The 14,730-nt window shown below is 40.4% G+C and overlaps 1 protein-coding gene across 1 annotated transcript in view; it reads left to right on the top strand.

The window, feature by feature from the left end:
- Positions 1–13,756, top strand: part of zfhx3a (zinc finger homeobox 3a) — a 32,357-nt gene extending 18,601 nt beyond the window's left edge. The window contains exons 7-9 of the mRNA XM_083552799.1: positions 3,451–3,559; positions 4,681–10,032; positions 10,179–13,756. Of these exons, the coding sequence (XP_083408925.1) occupies positions 3,451–3,559; positions 4,681–10,032; positions 10,179–11,497 (6,780 nt within the window). The 3' untranslated portion in view covers positions 11,498–13,756. The remainder of the gene's footprint in view (positions 1–3,450; positions 3,560–4,680; positions 10,033–10,178) is intronic.
- Positions 13,757–14,730: the final 974 nt, after the last annotated feature.

The raw sequence follows: 14,730 nt of genomic DNA, 5'->3' as shown, positions 1-14,730 counted from the left end.
GAAGCAGGAAAAAAAAAAACAGGTAACCAGAAACGGGGGCAAAGCTTTAGAGAAAAAAAAAAGAAAGAAAAGGAGACATACTAATTGGGGCAAATGAGGGAGTGAGGATTTCAACAATAAAACACAAAGAGGTGGAGACTGGAACAGGAAGTAAAATGGTTCTGTCTCTGTGACAACCATGATGCACAGCAGGGGGAACCGAATCGTGACAAAATGGATTTCAGGTTGCATTAAGAAAGTGTCATTTCAGTCTAAATGACCCCTGCACAATAAGAAGTATCTTCTGGTCTGAAAGGCTCTCACACAATCCAAAGCTCTTGATGGTTGTCCATATTATTTATTTTTTATTGGTTACTTAGGTTTGCATAATCGCTGTCTTGTTATCACAATAACCAGAGTGATTGGCCTTCCCTTTAGGAGAACGAACAAAAAAAATATGGTGTAAAATAAACACACACACTTAAACTGATCCATGCATCAAGGCTGAACAGATGTCAATATTTCAAAAATATACATTTTGTTCACATACAAATACGAACAAGCCGTAGACAAGAGTTACCAGGACAAACTCCTTTAGCAGACATGAGCTTAAAATGATCTGTTTCGGAGCAGAGTTTATTCTTTATGCCTCTCCAACCTGGTCAGACATTATAAGACTTTACTTTTTTAATGTCCCCAGGGTAAATTTGGGCTGCAATTAATGTAAACAATCTGCCAAAATTGGCTTTAGGCTGCAATTTCCATGAACAGCTTTACATTCAAGTACCATCAGTGATAACTTCAACAATGATGGAACTATAATGAATGAAGATTTGGTGTCACCCAGATGAGTCTGGTTCCTCTCAAGGTTTCTTCCGCATTTCGTTTTAGAGAGATTTTCCTTGACACCGTCTCCACTGGCTTTCTCATTAGGGATAAAGTTATAGGGACTAATTTATCATTAAAAAAGCGGCATACAAATTGAATTAAATTGAATTGAGTTCTTACCAAATAACAACTATAAGAGTGGCACTAATCTTGGAACCTTTACGAAATAACCACAGAAAAAATGTCTGCCTTTATATGACTGAAGGAACACAAAGAAACACCTCTTATGAATTTTTTTGTTATTCATCAGAATCAGGCACATAAGATTACTTTCATATTAGTCATAGCACTTGTTAATAAAATACATGAATATATTTAGAACCACCTAATTGTATATTTTTTGTATCGAGCTCTTCATCATGTGTTTATTTATCTGCCCTGTCTGCTTTATATATTCATCTTTTAATTCTCCCCACCCTCCCTACATCCCCCCAGACCTCCTCCTTCGCTGAGATAGGGTAATGATAATAATTGAGCTTCATTAGTCCTGATCCAGTGCTAGGTGGTTCTTGTTACGAACTGTGCTTCCCAATTATGTGCTTTAATTTAAATGTGACCTTGAGAAGGTCTCTATGCTTGGCTTCTATCCTCTAATGAAGCATCTTCCTGAAATGGCTGGCTTTGTGATGATAATGGCAGCCATTTTGTTTTGTTGTGTGCCTCTCTAGCTCTCGTCCCGAACATCCCTCTGCCACACAGATACATTGATTTCCGTGTTTTAAAGGCGAGGGGGTAAATGATAGGCCGATTGGGAATAGAGATGTCTAAAGACATTGTTATATACTAGGAAGGGCTTCCTATTACACTTAACCTGCAAACTCTGTTAAGTGTTGCTCTCGTGACCACACTTCCATTGTGATGTCTAATTGAGGGTGTTTTTTTCACTGCACATTCAAAAAAACAAGAACTGGTCCAAATGGGAGACAAGAAAATAGGGGTTATGATTCAATTTCCGATAACTTTAGAGACTAGAACAGTGACAGCTATGACAGCTATATAACAACGGGGTTATCACTAGAGTGTGTGCTGTCTTGCACCGTTGGTAAGTCTCTGTGTGCTAGTATATGTTTAGATTTTTACAATTTTATTTGCACTTATTCTGATTGGGTGCATGCTAGCTTTTATATTGTCACTATTTGTCATATTGCTAATGCAATTTAAATAGATACAAGAGATGTGCATCTCCGTAACTGATACATAACCCACGATACATTAAAGATGCATATGAAGCAGCTACTGATGCAGTGCGATCCGATTTCGATTTAATTCAACACAATGCGATTCAATGCAATACAATGCAAAGGAAAAAAAACAGGAAGCGATGCAATTCAATATGGTACAGATAGTTCACTTTCAATTATTTGGTTCAGACAGACTGAAAATCATACATTCACTTAAGTGCCTTCTGACTTCTAACGCATGACCCCTTTCACAAACGCCTTTGTAGTGCAAAAAAGAAATAAATGAAATAAATTCTAGACGTTGTTTTCCTGTTGTGTCTCCAGGAAGACGCAGCTCTACCTCTGCCATGTTAATCTGTATTCTATGTGAATCTCGTGTCTGTAGTGTTGCGACACGTCAGATTAATGTAGCAGCAGTGGTGCTGAGAGAACGCGCTCCAGAAACTGTTTAGCGAGAAGAAATCAATCTACATAAGAAATACTAGTCACAAATTTTTGGTCGATTTCGAAACAATAAAATGATAGCGCATCTACTAATAGTTATATATAAATAAAACGTTTTTTGTTAAAAAAGGATGCATCGCAATACAGATTGCAACTTGTATCTGATGCACACTTTTTTAAATCGGTGCATCGCATCACAACTTTTATGCCACTGGTAATCATCTTACTATTCCTAATATATACCATTATATTTTACTCATCCAAAAATATCTTAACTAGCCAAAAAAAAAAAAAAAAAAAAGATAGAAAAGTAATTGACGTTCTTCCTTCTCTGGGTTTAATACTCATCATGTACGAGAAAGTCAATTCTGAGTGGCAGCATTTCATTATATAAAGAGGTCTAAAGCAGAAGTTAAAACAGAACCTTTCAGATTTTCTATTGTAGTCAATGTAATGAGAATGTTCATTTTTTTCAGAAAAAAACTCCCAAAACTCTAAAGCTGTTGTTTGGTAAAAAAAAATTTCTCTCTAGCTGGGAATTTAGCTAAATTGCATCCCAAACCACATGCTTTATTGTAATGCCTAGCTTGTTACAATTGATGTCCAGCAGTAAACACAGCACAGCAGTTTTCTTTCTCAGTATTGTACATCTTTGTTTGGTACTCTTGATACTCTGGCAAGCACAGTAAGCAATTCTTATTCTATAGGTAAGGAAAATAATGATCGCATTTTTATCAGATGAATAAAATGTAGCAAAAATGCAGCTTCGTTTCTTTCACTGAAAGTTCCAGCGCATTATTAAGTGAGCTTAAATAGTACCGTCTAAAATAGATAGATGTTCACCTGTTCCTGCAGAAGTAATAGTATAATTACACTGCATAAATCACAGGTTACTCTGAAATTACTTAAATGCCTGGCACGCATTTATGTTTTTTTTCCGCCTCTCCATCCTGTTCAGGTGATTGCTTCAGATGTGCTGCCGGAGAAGATGTTCCAACCGGCGCCAGACTCGCATACCCAGCAGACAAAGGCAGATTCCAGCTGCAATGGAATGAAAAGACCTGATGGTAAGTAGAAGCACAGTCTCTACTAATTAAGAGCAAGCAATGCTGCTTCACTATGAGAGTGCAGTGAAATGTAACAGCAAAATAGACACTGCAGAGCAGCACATGCACTCTGTTATGGCCATCTTCTGCAATGAATATTTTAATCCTTTAAACGTTCGGGCGGATAAGCATAGCGGAAATTGAAAAATTACATTTTACATTTAAATCTCTAATGCCGGGCTCACATTGTGCAATTTTTATAGTCCTTTGCAATTGTTGCCTGTAAGACTATATGTCACACCATAGAATCTGAGTTGTCATAATGTCAGACGGTAGGCGGTCAAAATATTTAATAATTGGGAACAATTTTTAATAAAAAAACCTACAGCACCCTTTCATAACAGGTGCTTGAACTGTTTTCATGAGTTATGAGTTATGCCGGGCCCACAATATGTTGCTTGTCAGACTGTGCGACTGTGCGAATAATGTCAGACTGTACGACAGTCAAAAACTGAGGCACACAAGAAAAAGACTTGTCTAAATTTTTACCTCCTGAATCCGTGACATGTTCAGACACGCGTTCTCTCGCTAACGGTAGCTAGCAGCAAACAAAAAATCTGACATGTCTGTATAATAAAAAACGTCACACAAAAAAAGTTTCTCTTTTTGCTGTACTGTCCACCTGACTCACTTCCACATTTTCCCTGAGGTGGTTTAAAAGTTCTGCACTTCTATAGTCCTTGTAGGAGAAGTCACACTGTGGGAAATTGTCTGAAATCTTCTGCCACTGCCAGAATTTCATCAGAGGAAATAAATGATCGCAACAGCCATTAAACGGCTGCCGGTGAACAACCCAGCGATCAAAGACTACAGATTTTAGCCTAAGATTATAAAAAATATTTTAGGATTCTCTAAATTTCTTGTAGAAGTCCAAATTGTGGCCAAAATCGCACAGTGTGAGCCCAGCATAAGTCATTTCTTTATGTGCTCAACAGAAATTAAATGAAAAGCGCCGAGTTTGAGGCATTTGTACCTAAAAATTGCGGGTGTTCAATTGAGAATTCTTTCTACAATTGGAAATATTATACCTGTAAAAAATCTTTTAGAGATTACTCTTTCAAATGTTGTATTTTGTTTATTAGAACAAGGTGAAGATGAAGAAGAAAGAGTGACCACATGTCGCCCAGAGATAGCAAAAACACAAAAGCAGCCCGTAGAAGATGCCGAATCTACAAAGGAAAACAATGCTGCATTCCCTTGCTGGCAGAAAGGCTGCAACAAAGTCCTGACATCATCTAGTGCCCTTCAGACGCACATAAACCATTTTCACAGCCAGAGATCTCAAATGCCGATTTCTGACCGCCATGTCTACAAATACCGTTGCAGTCAGTGTAGCCTCGCGTTTAAAACTGCTGAAAAGCTACAACAGCATTCTCAATACCACGCCATCAGGGCTGCCACTATGTGCTGTCTTTGCCAACGCAGCTTTCGAACAATACAAGCCCTGCAAAAGCACTTAGAAACAAGTCATCTTGAGCTTAGTGAGATCCAGCTGCAGCAACTCTGTGGCAGTCTTTTGATGACTGAAGACCTCTTAGCATCCGAAGTTCAAGGACTTGATGAAGACCAAGGAACCTTCGAGGAGGAAAAAGTGAAAGAAGATGAAGAAAGTGACCTGGAGGAGAAAATAGGCCCACCTGACAGTGTATTGAGTTCGGCTCGAGAAGATGCTGATCTTAATCCAAAACCTTCAGTTGTGCCTCTAAAAAAAGGGCCAAACCTTTCAACCGAGAAATTTCTGGATCCATCAAGACCTTTCAAATGCACTGTGTGCAAGGAATCTTTCACACAAAAGAACATACTGTTAGTGCACTACAACTCCGTCTCCCACTTGCACAAAGTGAAGCGTTCGGTGCAGGATTCTTCGGCTCCGTTGCCAGAGTCTGTTAGCAGCAGCACTGACCACAAACCCTTCAAATGTAGCATTTGCAATGTAGCATACAGCCAGAGTTCCACCTTAGAGATTCATATGCGATCTGTACTTCACCAAACCAAAGCTCGTGCAGCCAAACTTGAGTCATCAACAGCTAGCTCAGCTTCTGCTAACCCTTTGCTTCGTAAAGCAGTGTCAGATAATGCAACAGCCAGCTCTCCCACAGTTTTAAAGCCTGCAAATGCTAAAAACAGCACAAGTTCTACTTCTTCAGCTCTTGAACAGACTCAATTAAAGCACCAAAAGAACAATGACCACAATGTTGCATTATTAAGCCAAGCTATCAGCGTTTCCTCACACTCTGAGGAGAATGAAAAGAAACCAGTGGTGGATGTAATACCAACAACAAACCAACATAAGTTACGACAACAGCAGCAATTACAACAACAGTTAGTTCAGGCTCAAGCACAGATCCAGCAGGAGCTACAAAAGAAAGCAGCTTTTCTTCAGTCCCATTTGTTCAATCCAGCACTTCTCCACCATTTTCCCATTGCAACAGATACACTTCTTCCGCTGCAGCAGCAACAGCAGCTACTCCTTCCATTTCTTATCCCAGGAGGGGAGTTTCAGATTAGCCCTGAGCTAAACCTAAAAGGCCCAGAGTTAAACCTAAGCAAGACAAAGCCTGTTGCACTTGAAAATCTTTCAGATACATCCCAGCAGGGTAGCCTTATCTTTTCTTGTAAACAACCACTGAACGCAGTTACAGCTACAAGTTCCCATCAGACTCTGTCTCTGTTTTCTGAGGAAAATGTTTCCATTTCTCAGCAAAAAGCTGGTGGAGATGTACTGACCTCTGAGCCTCAGATTCACAAAGCCATGGATGGAAGCATTAATAAAGAACTGAAGAAGTTGCATAAACTCTCCTCAAATAATAAAATCAATGATTTCAAAGCACAAGCACAAGATGAGTTTGAGGATGAGTTTGAGGATGAGGATGAGGATAATAGAGGATTCTGCACAGATTTAATTCCACCAAGGATAGCTCATGATGCACCCGGAAATGTTTCAAAGGCTTTGCTGGAGAACATAGGGTTTGAGTTAGTTGTGCAGTTTAATGAAAATAAGCAGCAGTATCAGAGAACTCAGAGTGAGGTTGAGCTAAATGGACAGACAAAGTACAACACCAAAGAGGTGCATCATCCAGATTCTGCTGGGAAGCTAGAGTGTGAGTCCTGTGGGAAGCTTTTTTCAAATACATTGATACTAAAGAGCCATAAAGAACACATTCACCAAACCTTTTTGCCAATACAGTCAGTGGAGAAATTTGCCAAAGACTACAGAGAACAATATGACAAGCTTTTTCCTTTTACTACTTCAACTCCTGAAGCCTCCCCCCCTTTGCCTTCCCTTGCTTCACCTCCACTACCTACAGCAGATCCAGCTCAACAGAAACCGGTGTCATGCATTCCTTCATCCACAACCACAGTTACTCCCCCTACTGTCTCAACATCCCAAGTTCCTTTAGCTTCAATCCCCTTACCCATTGACTTGCAACTTTTTCCCCCACTCCTCATGCACCCCATTCCCCTCCCGGCACTACCCTCTCAACTACCTGTTCATTTGCAGACAGTCGAATCTGGCCTCACATCCGACTTAGCCCAGCTTTATCAGCAGCAGTTAACCCCTTCTATGTTACAACAGCAGGGTAAAAAACCTCGAACCAGGATCACTGACGATCAACTAAGGGTTCTGCGGCAGTACTTTGACATTAATAACTCCCCAAATGAAGACCAAATCCAAGAGATGGCCAACCAATCTGGCCTGCCAAATAAAGTTATAAAACACTGGTTCAGAAACACACTATTCAAAGAGCGCCAGCGCAATAAGGACTCCCCGTATAACTTTAATATCCCACCTATAACAACATTAGAAGATGTCAAGGTGAATTCCAGGCCATCGTCACCTGAACTTTCAAGACAAGAGTTTTCAGGTGGGAAGAGATCCTCAAGAACCAGGTTTACTGACTACCAGATAAGGGTTCTTCAAGATTTTTTCGATGCAAATGCTTACCCTAAAGATGATGAATTTGAGCAACTCTCAAACCTACTTAACCTTTCTACTCGTGTCATTGTGGTGTGGTTTCAAAATGCCCGTCAGAAAGCCAGAAAAACCTATGAGAACCAGGGAGAGGGTGTAAAAGAGAGCGAGCACCAAGAGTTTTCTAATGACCACTATATTCGTACTGCCAACAGCACCTATGAGTGTAAGAAATGCAACATGGTGTTTCAGCGCATTTTTGATCTTATCAGTCATCAGAAGAAAGTATGCTTTAAAGATGAGAGTGAGGACCTATCCTATCAAAACGAGCTTTTATTGGATTCTAAACCTTACAGTCCACCTGATACCTCAAGTCTTATTCCACCACCCTCCAGTTCGAGCCTTTCAAACTGTACTGAGCTAAGCACAGATGGAAAGTGTACTGAAAAAGAACAGTCCGACCCTGACACAGATTCCTTAACAGAGGATCTTAAAACCATTACAAAAGCATCTTGTGGCCCTGAACATTGTCTTGAAAATTCCAAGTTTGAAGCAACAAATAAACAAACAAAGAGTCCTAATGAGGAAAGTATACAGTCTTGCTCTAAAATTCATTCCCCATCCCCTCTGCATCAACACCAACAGACTAATCCACCTATGAACCAGACAAGCCCAGTTCCATCACAGAGTTCACAGATAAGTTCAGCAAGTCCTTCTTCTCAGCAACAACACATAAATCAAGTGCAGGTGACTCCTTACCATTGCATTCAATGCAAATTGAGCTTTCCATCTTTTGAGCATTGGCAAGAACATCAGCAGATGCATTTCCTCATTGCTCAAAATCCTTTTGTTCCTCCACAGTTCCTGGACCGCTCCATAGACATTCCTCTTATGCTTTTCGATTCAAACAATCCTCTGATGGCAAGGCAGGTACTTTCTGGTGCTTTTCCACAGATCTCACTCAATTCACCCACAACTGCAGCCATTATTGATTCAACCAATAACTCTGTGAAGAGAAGGCTCGAGCCCAAATCAGGAAACAGTACCATGGAAAATGACTGGGAGCACAGTGGGGATGATTCCCAGAGGGACAAGCGAATGAGGACCACCATCACCCCGGAACAGCTGGAGATATTATACCAGAAATACCTTTTGGATTCAAATCCAACACGCCAAATGCTTGACCACATTTCTCAGGAAGTGGGTCTCAAGAAACGAGTGGTTCAAGTGTGGTTCCAGAACACACGAGCACGTGAAAGAAAAGGCCAATTTCGTGGTCTGGGTCCAGCCCATGCCCATCGGCGCTGTCCATTTTGTCGTGCACTATTTAAAGCACAAACTGCCCTTGATGCTCATATACGGTCACGGCACTGGCACGAAGCAAAGAATGCAGGATTCAGCATGGCAGTAGCGGGTACAACCCAGGACCAGGAAGGGTCTCAAATTAAAATGGATTTGTTCAATTTTTCTAACTCTTCACAGATGCCAACAAGTGATGCGTTGAATGGTCCAGACTCTCCAATGTGTAAAAGCATGGATCTGTCCTTACATGATCGGGATCCTATTCCAAAGCCTCTAATAAATAGAGGAGTGAGTGATTTAGAAGGATCGCCCACCTCAGTCCAACAGTCTATTGAATGTGGTGACCTAGATAACCATAAAGGTACGTCTATGAACATAGTACCTAATGGAACCATTACTGATGAAGAAAATTACTCTGAGGGAAAACAAAATAGTGATCACCTGTCCTGTAGTTCTGAGAGAGAGGCATCTTCAGAAAATGAAGACAAGATGTCCTCAGGGCTGGTTAGCCCTGCAATGAGCTTCAATGCGAAGGATTATGAAAATGATTTGGTCTTGGATTATAGTGAGAACTCCAGTTTAGCTGACCCTGCCTCCCCATGTCCTGGGGGATCCAGCAGTCAAAGCATAGATGATAGGCTTGGTCAAAAACGCTATCGCACTCAGCTAAGCAACTTGCAAGTCAAAGTGCTTAAAGCGTGCTTCAGTGATTATAAAACCCCTACCATGTTGGAGTGTGAAGCTTTGGGAAATTACATTGGGCTTCCCAAGAGGGTTGTACAGGTGTGGTTTCAGAATGCACGTGCCAAGGAGAAAAAAGCCAAGCTAAGCCTTGCCAAGCAATTTGGAACAGAGAGTACATGCACTGAAAGGACTAAAACAGAATGTAGTCTGTGCAGTGTTAAGTACAGTGGTTGTCTGTCTGTGCGGGATCATGTCTTCTCCCAGCAACATCTTGCAAAAGTAAAAGAAGCCCTGGGGGGACAAATCGACAGAGACAGGGAATTTGTCGATTTTGCAAGTGTTCGTCATCTGATGGCTGAACAAGAGATGAGTAATCTAAAAAAGGCAAATGAGATCCTGGCAGTTGTCCAAACACAGTCTGCAGAGTTTTCAGTGGTGTCCCATCACACCTCCCCTCAGCATTCAAACTTACCGACTACTGGTGTACCAGGGACTGGCAGCAAGTCATTATCAAGCTCTTCTTCAACAAAATCAGGTATTGTATTTGAATAAATGAACCCTCTCTTATGGAATTGTTGGAACATTGTTATTGTTAGATGTAAAAAAAAACATGACTTTAAAATGTACTGCTTTTTATTTTGACTAATGACTAAAAATGTCATTTTTATTACTTTTGAATAGATCCTATTGATCTCCCTTCAAATGGACTGATTAGCAAACCTAAGACTTCGTCTTCATCATCCACGTCAGCTGCCATTGACAAACGCCCAGTCAGCGCAAACAACTCTGTCTCATCCTCTAAGCCTATAGAGTCAGAATTGCAACTCCAGCTATCCAAAGAGAGCAACTTGGAAAATGGCAAGAATCCCCCTGAACAGCATGAAAGGGCTTCTGCTGACGGTGCACCTCATTCAAACCATTATATCAGTAAGGAAAAACAAGACTCTTTAACACCAGCTGCATCTACACCAAAACCTGCTAAGGACTACAGCATTGACCCAGGTCAGCTCCAGGCTCAGCAAGCAGTAGGAAACACAGATCAGACAGCTTTTATCCAGAATCCTCTCCTGCCCTGTCTTATGCCAGGATTCCCTTCAATGTTCTCTCCACAGATTCCCACAGCTCTCACTGGAAGCTTTCTGCAACCTATGTTTGGTATGGACAGCATGTTTCAGTATAGCCCGGTCCTGCCACAGGCTTTAATGGGTTTGTCCCCAGGCTCCATTCTCCAACAATATCAGCACAATTTGCAGGGTGCACTAATGCATCACAGGCTGCAGCTCCAAAAAAAACAACTAATGCAGCAATCGCAAAAACCAAAAGCTAGCCAAATCTCTGCTACAACAAACTCTCAGGACATGGCTTTTAACAAAGACCTTGTCTTGAACTTATCCAAACCAGCAGAGCAGCAAACCAGCTTGGATGTAGAAGGTTCTTCTTCCTTCTATTCTGGAACCATTAAAAAGCAGGACAATAGCCAATGTATCGTCTCCAAAGGGACATCTAGAGAAGGAGGCAAGGAAGTTAGTCTATATGACTGCCTTGCCTGTGAGATCTCTCTCAATGGGAATAAAGAGCTCATCCAGCACCTGGAAAACCGTCAGCACAGACAGAGAGCAGTGGAGCACCTGAATGCCAAAGAGCATGCCTCTCGCCTCTTACCTCACATTAGTCCCTCATCTACCTCGCAGCCGAACCCTCTGAGCAACCCAATATCCCCGTCAAAATCTCTGCCCAAGCAGTCCGCTTCAGAGAGTCCCTCTGCCATCTCCTGCCTATCCAGACCAACAGATCAGCGTTCCCAAACTCCATCAACTTCTACAGCTTTATCTGGGGCAGCACAATTCGCTTGTACCCCAGCCTCTTCTTCAGTACAAGTTTCCTTACACTCAACTGTTACCTCATGCCTGATTGGCAATGTAATTAGTTTAAAACCAACAGACTCTGCTAGTGGTTGTTGCACCAATGATGGAGCAGCAGAGGAGAAAAAGTCCACATAGTATCCTGCAGCCAAAGGCTACATGCAGACTATTGCAGTTATGGCTGTAATTTGATCTGCCTTGCTTCAGACTTATTGCGTTGGTAAATAATAAAAAAAACAACTGGAAACCATGATGGAAGAAAACATGAACAAGAACCTAGTGATAGATGGAAAGACTTTTAAATGGACTGGATCCTGTAGGATATACCTTACGTTTCCAATGCTTGTAACCAAAAAAGTGTCAGTAGAATGTTTTCTCACGTCAATATGCTGGTCAATTTAAACTTGAGAATACGTAAACACTGTTTGGAAACTAAAGTGTGCACAGCTAAGGACTGGAGTAGAACCTAAGATGGTTTTATAATTACCTAATGACTAACTAACCAAAAGTCTGTTTTTTTTTCTTCTTCTTCGTTTTAAATACGCTTCAAATTGTTTAAATAATGTAATATTGGCTCACTAAACTAATGTAATGTATTTTTATGTTGTCGACTCTCAGGTCAACATGTATTAATTTTTTTTTTCTGCTACTGAAAATTGGTGTTTGGGGAAAAAAATAAAAAAAGAGTAGATGCATACCAACAGAAAAAAAAAACTGAAATCCAAAAAAAAACCCAACAAAAAAAAAAAAACCTAAAAAGATTGTTAGTATTGGAAATGTTACATACTGGTTTGCATTGTCATCTTATAAATGTTTTTTTTTCTATATTGGACAAGTGTTTGTCCAGACACAAAGAGTAATGCAGACTTTAATTGTGAGCAAAAGGATAGATTTTTATGGGGTGGGGTGGGAGGGGTGGGGCATTGTGTTAATGATAGAAACATGTATTGACATTTTGGTGTTGCGTAGTTTGTTGAATTCAATGACTTAAGTGTATGGTAGATTGAAAAGAAATGACTTGTATATTTAATTTTTGTACCTTCCCTGTCAAAGACACTTGAGGTTGCTTCCAGCCATGCCAATGTTTAAATTTACATTTTACCCCTTTTAATGTGGTTCGACATTGTTACTGTACAACCTTTCCCTCCTGCACTGAGCCAAGTGAAAAGACCTTATCTGTAAATGAACTTCTTTCGATGCAGATTTAAGAAATGTTCTTCGTTTGGTTGTCTTTTAAACTCCTTTAATTTGTGCACTTAAACTTTTTTACCCTCTTTACTCTAACTCCCTCTTTTTTACTTTGAAATGTAGTTTCTTACTCCTCTTTAGCAATGTATTTGTTTTTGGGTTTTTTTCTGAATGTTTCTGCACTTGCCATATATGGTGACAACAACAATAATGTAACTGATGAATACAATAACTCTCAATATTGCTTTAATGGAAAAATCCAAAGATAACGTACCATTGGTGCATACAAAGGATGGGGAAAACTCTATATTTGAGAAAAAAAAAATATTACTGTTTTTAAGGAATGGAAACCTTTTTAGATGATGGTGCCAGCTAGGAGAATAACATTTGTGACCTCGTATATATAAAAAAACAAACCGAAAAACCAAAAACCCCGAAGCCTCTTTGCTGAGGGTATGGGACAGAACCGTAGTTCAGCCATTGCAGTTTATAAAATAGATGGAGTTCACTTTAACGTCTCCGTGACTGGCCTGTCATTTTTGTCTTGTTTGTTTTATCCCTTTTTTTTTGTTTGTTTGTTTGTTTGTTTAGTTATCTGTTCTACTAAATGTACTGGGATTTATTTTTGACGAAACACAGTGTGCTGCTAATGTAGTTTTGTATTGACACTAAGATGCATGCTTGATTTCGCTTTTTTGCCGAAGCTTTAATGACTACAGACGGTAGCCAGAGCCCCCCCGTCCCTTCATCTCGCTGCAGCTCTGCCCACACACTCCCAAGACTACTGTGAAGACTGTGAATAAATCAACATAACACCCATGTTCTTTCCTCCTCTTCGAAACAACCAATGTTAAAACTGAACCAACAAATGTTTAAAAACCAATGATGTTATATTTATACAAAGTTTGCATTCCAAATATCACATTGTTTCAATGATATATATTTTTTTTCTCCTTCCCCCTCCATGTTCTCCTGAGTAGGGGAGCGTTCCGTGTACTCTCCTATCCGAGTCTGGACTTGATGTGAAAGACTCTTTGTTTACTGTATGTGCTCCTGGGAATGTTGTTACTGTTGCAATTGCCAAATAATGTACATGTTCATTATGCACTTGTGTTTATCATGCGAGTCGTTGGGCTAGTGTCTCTCCTGTCCTCTCTTATACCAAGCATTCAAGTTCAATAAAGTCTGTTTCATTTTACTAGACCATAATTTAGTTCTGGTTGTTGCGTTTGCAAAATAGTAACCATTGAACGCGAATCTGCTCAAAGGTCTTAGCAAAGGGGCTGCGGTTTAGAACACTTCCTCAGACTCCGTTTGGATAAAATGAAAAGACCTTCAGTCCTCGTTTATTTCAGGTTGTAAGAGTGTCTTCTAATGCTGCTGATCTGCTTGTCAGTAACCAGATTACTGTACAATGAACTTGTAGGAAACGGCCGATTGGCAAGAGGATTGGAAATCAATGAAGGTTAAACTGAGACAAAATCAATCGAGCTACGGTTCAAACTGAAATTCAAGTTCATGTGCGAACGTGCATTTGTGTGTATGTGGGTTTTAATATTTTAGTGGGGACCGGATGTCCTCACAAGGATGGGAATATCCAACATTTTTGGCACGATTTGTTTGATCACCAAGAAGAAAAATAAAAACAACAACTGAAGCTTTGTTTGAAATAAAAAGTAGATTAGATTTATCTGTAGCATAAAATTGATCTGTGTTAGTAATTTAAAGGACGGTCCTTACAATGTTTGTAAGACAAATGTGTGTGTGTGAGAGAGACATGGTTTTTCATGTTAGCTGAGGCTGCAACTGCAGTAAAATAGAATGCAGACGTTTATCTGGCTTTATTCTTGTGCATACGCGAGTGTGTGTGTGTGTGTGTGTGTGTGTGTGTGTGTGTGTGTGTGTGTGTGTGTGTGTGTGTGTGTGTGTGTGTGTGTGATTGCCTGTTGGGGTGCTGGGAGATGAGGTCTAAATTACATCTCACCTCCAAATGATTTCTTCGCATCTCATTAAGATGGAAGCAGAGGGGAAGGGGGGAGGGGTCGGGGCTGTGGGGGAACACTAGAAACAGGCGCTTCGGTTGAAAGCAAGTGGTTGATTGTGTTTGTAAGAGAGCAGTCAGTCACAGGCACTTTGTTTCCACATCAGCGCCTTCAAAAAGGCTTTGAAATCAAATACTGATC

Source organism: Silurus aristotelis (genome assembly GCF_946808225.1).
Source record: "Silurus aristotelis genome assembly, chromosome: 10".
Lineage (NCBI taxonomy): Eukaryota > Metazoa > Chordata > Actinopteri > Siluriformes > Siluridae > Silurus > Silurus aristotelis.
This window is presented reverse-complemented; position numbering and strand designations above follow the sequence as displayed.